We start from the raw sequence: 5,922 nt of genomic DNA on the forward strand, positions 1-5,922 counted from the left end.
ATTTTTTGAGATAAAATTAAAAATATTGACTGCAAACAATCTGAAACCACACTTATTCGTGATGGAAGGGAGTAAGTGAAAGAATAATTAAATGTGGCGCAAACCACACTTATTCAACCGGGACGAGGTTTTGTGGACGAGGATAACTCTACGTACGAACGAACCCTCCGATCACTGTCATCGCCGATTAACTATAACTACTTGTTAATACTCCATCGCGTGATCTGTGGACGGGACGGGACGGCTGGTACAGAGAGGAGAGGAGACGTTAGCTGCCTGCGCGACTCCGGCCATGCATCGCATCGAGCGACCCCGCTTGCCTCCACGTCCTTCCTTGCGAGGGGGACCCGGCCCGGCGTCGCGTTCCGCTCGAAACTGCACGTGTCAGGGCGAGCGACGCCACAGCTGCGAGCCGCCCGTCCGTCCGGCGGGCCTCTTTAAGTACGCGCCACGCCGGGCTCCTCGTTGCATCGTCACCCGAAAGGCTGAGGCGTTGCAGTCTTGCAGGGCGCGCGAGTACGCGAGAAGAGAGAGCGAGCCGGTGGCGACGACAGCGGCGGAGGAGGGGCGGGTCACGGGGAACAAAGCTGCGGGGATGGGGCGCGACGGCGGGAGGCGGGGCGCGGAGTGCTGCGAGCTCTGCGGAGCGCCCGCGGCCGTGCACTGCGCGGCGGACGCGGCGTTCCTCTGCGCCGCGTGCGACGCCAAGGTGCACGGCGCCAACTTCCTCGCGTCACGCCACCGCCGCAGGAGCCTCGCGGGGGCCGCGCCGGGCGACGAGGGGTACGAGTCCGCGACGAGCTCCTGCGTGTCCACGGCCGACTCGGCGTCGACGACGGCGCGGCGGAGGAGGCGGCCAGCGCGAGGGGGGGCGAGGAGGCGCGCGCGCACCGAGGCAGTGCTCGAGGGGTGGGCCAAGCGGATGGGCATCGCAACAGAGATCGCGCGCAGGCTCGCCACGGCTGCCGGGCGCGCGCTCCGGGCCTGTGGCCCCGACGCCGCGGCCGCGCGCGTCCCGCTGCGCGTCGCGATGGCCGCTGCGCTGTGGTGGGAGGCGGCGGCCGAAGCCGGTGCGGGCCAGGACGACGCGCTTCGGCGGCTGGAGGCGTGCGCGCACGTGCCGGCGAGGCTCGTGGTGGCGGCAGCTTCGTCCATGGCGCGCGCGCGTGCTCATGCACGGAGGCGGGCCGCCGTGGGCGCCGTGGAGGGCTGGGATGAATGCTCGTCGATCGGGCCCAAATCCAGCCCAACCCGTTCTTGATTTCCCTTCCGTCTGTTTGGGTGAACCACAGCACATGACTACTGAGAAATTATAAATTTGTTGTCCTTGTTTGTTTTTATTTTCCTCTGTGTGCTAAGCAAAGCAAATCTTGTGGTTAGGACTAGGGGAACACAATTTTTTCCCATTATAGTAGGTTATTTGATTAGACTTGTGAGCTAATTGTGGCACAAGTGTTGTTGATTAGTTAGGCAGAATGGCTGCATTGTTCTTTACACTTGGCATTTGGATCAAGGAAATCTCACATAAACTCTACAGTGGTTATAAAACCATGTACATGTAGTTTCCGTTTTCCAATTTCCAAACAAGGAGTGGTTAACTTCTGTAATGGATACTCTAAAAAAAATGTAATGGTTCAAAACGGTTTGGCACCGAATGATTCATGTGTACTAATAATATTGAGAAAATTGATGCGTTCTCCTTTGCACAACACTCGGCGCCTGGTACCTGTGCTTCCTGTTTTGTGGAGCCCTTCTCAAATTTCCAACCTTTTCGTTAGGTGAAGTTTCCCAACCGTCCGTATGGTTTTTATTTTCTAGAGGACCTTCTATTAAATCACGAGTAAATTTTATAAAACTACACTGTGATTCGAAAAACTAACGCAAAGCTACACTTTCATTTACGGTTTTTATCGCAAAACTACAACTTTGTGAATCAAGTTCACCAAACTATACTATTATTGTCATGCTATATCACAAGACTATACATTTATTGTTATTTTGTATCGCAAAACTATATTTTTATGTCCTGAAAAATTATAGTTCTGTGATACAAAATGAGTATAATGTGTAGTTTTGTGATATGAACCGATAAAATAAGTGTAGCTTTTTAAAATTGGCTCCTAAAAGTGAAGTTTTGTGAAACTGGTATTTAGAAGTGTAGTTGTGCGATAGTTTTTTCAATCATAATATAATTTTATGAAATTTACTCTTAAATTAGACTTGGTGGTTTGCGTGATTGTCATCAGCTCTTCTTAGTCTTCGGTGTTCGCAATCTAGATTATAAATCGTTCATGATATCAGCATCTATTTGCAGCAGTGAGGGCATAGTTGAAACATAATCCAGCCGACAACAGTTGGGTTCCCCTTACTACAAACAGAACTTTTCAAATTCATCCAAGGGCCTTCTAATTTCTAGTGTGAAAGCTTTCAAATATTGGACTTTCAAGTGAGATTCATCAACTCTCAATCTATATCTAAATAGCTTCCGAATTTTTGGACCTTCAACAAAAGTTTTAGCAGCTTTTAATTGTACTTTCAACTTTCAACTTTGGGACTTCCGAAATGAGAAAACCTTCCAAATTTGTGACTTTCAGTTGAGATTTAAAAGCTTCTAAACCTAAAAATGGCAAGACTCGTAACCCGTGACTCTAATAATTTGAAAAGTTTTGACTTGATTTGAACAACCATATATAAAATTTGTTCATCATCGGGGCTTGTACAGTAGGGTGATGTCAATTGTTTATAAGAGATGTCACATGTGATTTTGGATGATGTGGAAGGAGAGAAGGAGGAGAGAAAAATATCATCTACTATTTTACAGACGGTCTATCAGACAGCTTGTTGTCATCTAAACCATTGTATAAACAATTATTAGTGTCTATAGTATTGTGTGTGAATTTTATAGATAGCATTTATAGACAGCATATTGTATGCGTTATTTTCATTATAGACAATCGTTGTCTAGACCACTATACATGCCCTATGTTCTCCATGGTGCGCAACGGAGGTCAGCAACCATGAACACATGGCCCAAAACACGAACTGTAGAAGCCAAATGAAACAACACGTGTCGTAGTGGAACTTGACAACATTGGTGATATGCTTGTTATTATTTTCCTTGGATAATTATATGTGTTGTCTTGTACATAATTACCCATTACAAGATGATCTTCGAGGGTCGAAAAAGCAATAAAAACTCCACAACTAGCGTAGACTCTTTTTCTTTCATTCTTGAAGGCAGTCGATGTAGAGCACCATCTTATAATCCTTCATCCTTATAGTAGTCTTGAGAAACTTCTTTGATTGAGTTTATGGTTATAGCAAGTGTGAGCGCGAGTCGTACTCTACAAGTTATGGTAAAAAATGTAATGAAGGTATTCACAATAATAAGACTTACAAGGGTTTATTTACATAAAGACTGAATTTAACAAACGTTTAGTAAAACAAGAGTAAATGGCTAAAATTAAATAACCTCAAGAACTAACCTTCTTGGCGTAAGTCACCTCAACCGAAATTGACCACCTCAAACATGATTCCCACAACTTTGAATGAACCACCAACCCAAGTTATCCAAAACTAGTGTATTCTAATCGTGCGTGGCATTAATTACCGCTCATAACCGTGAGCACGACTGATTAATCAGTTTTACACTATACAAAGATTGTACACTTTACCCATAAGATATAATCAGACTCTTTTGCCGGTACCCATCGGTACCTTACACACTTTCAGGTGTGCGCCGAGTTGACCACTGCAAGACCTTTATAAAATTTCTCCCAATAAGTGTCTATCGCTAAGGTTCTACTGCCACATGACTTAAATATCCTCAATAATGGAAGCCGCTTCTTACGCCATACGGTTCCAAGAAAAATTCCACCCATTCTCTATTCCACCACCTAGTCTACACTATATTGAAAGAGAACTAATTAATCAGCCAGATCCATACTAGGTTTGTGGTTGTACTATAAAGCTCCGTCCGATCGCACCATGAATCGGTCCTTAATGTGGTCTGTGCAAGACCGTCGTCATCCAACATAGGGGAAATCACCATTTATCCGACAAAACCCACATTGGCCTGGAACACATCACAGGCCAATCCGACATGCCAAACTTACGTAGACCTTAAGTTCCATATTTCTAAAAATACTATCATAATGTTATCTCGTTACATAGAGCCATTATCAAAATTATTATCCAAGTGTATTTCCAAGTATAGCTAAGCAATACTACCCTTGATCTCACCAAAAAAATGATACGATAAGGTGTATATGAGAAAACCAAGGTATAGCCTAACTTGGATTTCCCATCAGCAACTAATACCATGCAACTTTATAAAACAAAAATATTTAGAAAACATAGGATCAAAATGCATCAAGAACAACTTGCCTTCAGCCTATTGCTCAGCGGGAACCTCAAACTCCGGGTCCTGGAAAACCTACAAACTCTTCCTCCTTAACGTCAATGTCTAATCACAAAACAAAATAAGGCAATAAAAACCAATAACAAAGAAAGATCCTAAACAACCAAAACAACCAAAAAGAGCGTAAGAATTTTCTAGAGGCTTCTAGATTTTTTGGATTTATGGATTTTCTAGCAATTATTTAGAATTAAAAATATTATTAGAAACACTAAAAAGAATTAAAACATATTATTCCAAATTATTTTAATAAATAAAACTTATTTTTCTTATTTATTATAGTTATTTATCAATTTCTAGAATTAAAAACATTAAATGAACCTATTAAAAATTAAAGTAATTATTTCAGATTTATTAAAACATGATTCTAATTTTTAAAATCATTTTCATAATAAAAACATTTATTTTATCATAAAAATATTAAAACAGAATTAAATTATTTAAACTTATTTTATAGAAAAAAATGTTTAAAACCTTTTCTAATTTACTAAGAATTTCAAAAAAAAATCTATTAAAGAAAAACCTATTTTTTGATTTATTAGATTTTTGGGAATTATTCTCCTACTGTATTAGATTTTTATGATGCAAGGCTGACATTAGCAAGGGATTTAAAAAGAAAAAAGAAAAAGGAAGCTGGCGTGGCTGCTGCGTGGCTTGCTAATTGGGTCATATCTACTGATTAGGCTGCCAAGTTGGACAAAATTTTCTACTTGGCACGCTTACGTGGCTGTTGACTCAGACTATGAGAGCGCTAACTCAGCAGAGGCGAGGGGTGCACGAAATTTAATCGTGGCCATTGGCTTGAGATCTAGCGGTGGAGATTCTCCCACCTGTGTTTTGGCGATTTGAATTGATGGCGACGGCTCCCGCGGTGATGCACTCGTCGGCATGGGCAGAGGCCTCGTCGCGGTGCTTGGAATTCGACGGCGAGCGGTGGAGGAGCATCCTCGAGTGACGATGAATCCATTTGGTGCACATGCTGGTGTCACGGAGGTCCATAGCAGCACGACGATAGTGGGGATCTACGGTGGTAGAGCTTTTGGGTGGTGCTGGAGCTTTGGAGAGAGGGGAAGGGATGTGAGAGTTCGCGTGAGGCTAGAGAGAAGGTAGGGGCACATTTTATAGGCCCAGGAGGGGGAGTCTGGGGTGGCGACTGATGACGATTTCGTGGGTGGTTTCCATATTCCGAGCCTTAATTCCGTTGATTGATTGATCCCTCCTTCCTTTTCTTCGTCGAGATTTACATCTGGGTGGTCGCGCGGGAATCCTTTCCATATCTCGAGCGCATAATTGGTGGAATCTTCAGATCAGCTATAGGCACAGAGCAAGGAAGGGAGGGGCAGGAGGTAGGCAACGGTGCTGACATGTGGGCCCGGGCACGAGGGAGAGAGGGAGGTGGGCTGGCGCGTGCGAGTGCAAGCGGGCCATGAGCGGCTTGATCCAGCTAGGCACGGGGCACGAGGAGGAGGCCAGAGAGTGGTTGCGGCCCAAGAACAGAGCGTGCG

General features: G+C 44.4%; 1 protein-coding gene across 1 annotated transcript; it reads left to right on the forward strand.

The window, feature by feature from the left end:
* The first annotated feature begins 245 nt into the window (after positions 1 to 245).
* LOC133930395 (B-box zinc finger protein 32-like) lies at positions 246 to 1,695 on the forward strand. Its single transcript, XM_062377033.1, has one exon. It carries the CDS (start codon positions 293 to 295, stop codon positions 1,259 to 1,261), a length of 969 nt encoding a protein of 322 aa, XP_062233017.1. The 5' UTR covers positions 246 to 292; the 3' UTR covers positions 1,262 to 1,695.
* Positions 1,696 to 5,922: the final 4,227 nt, after the last annotated feature.

Source organism: Phragmites australis, chromosome 10, assembly GCF_958298935.1.
Source record: "Phragmites australis chromosome 10, lpPhrAust1.1, whole genome shotgun sequence".
NCBI lineage: Eukaryota > Viridiplantae > Streptophyta > Magnoliopsida > Poales > Poaceae > Phragmites > Phragmites australis.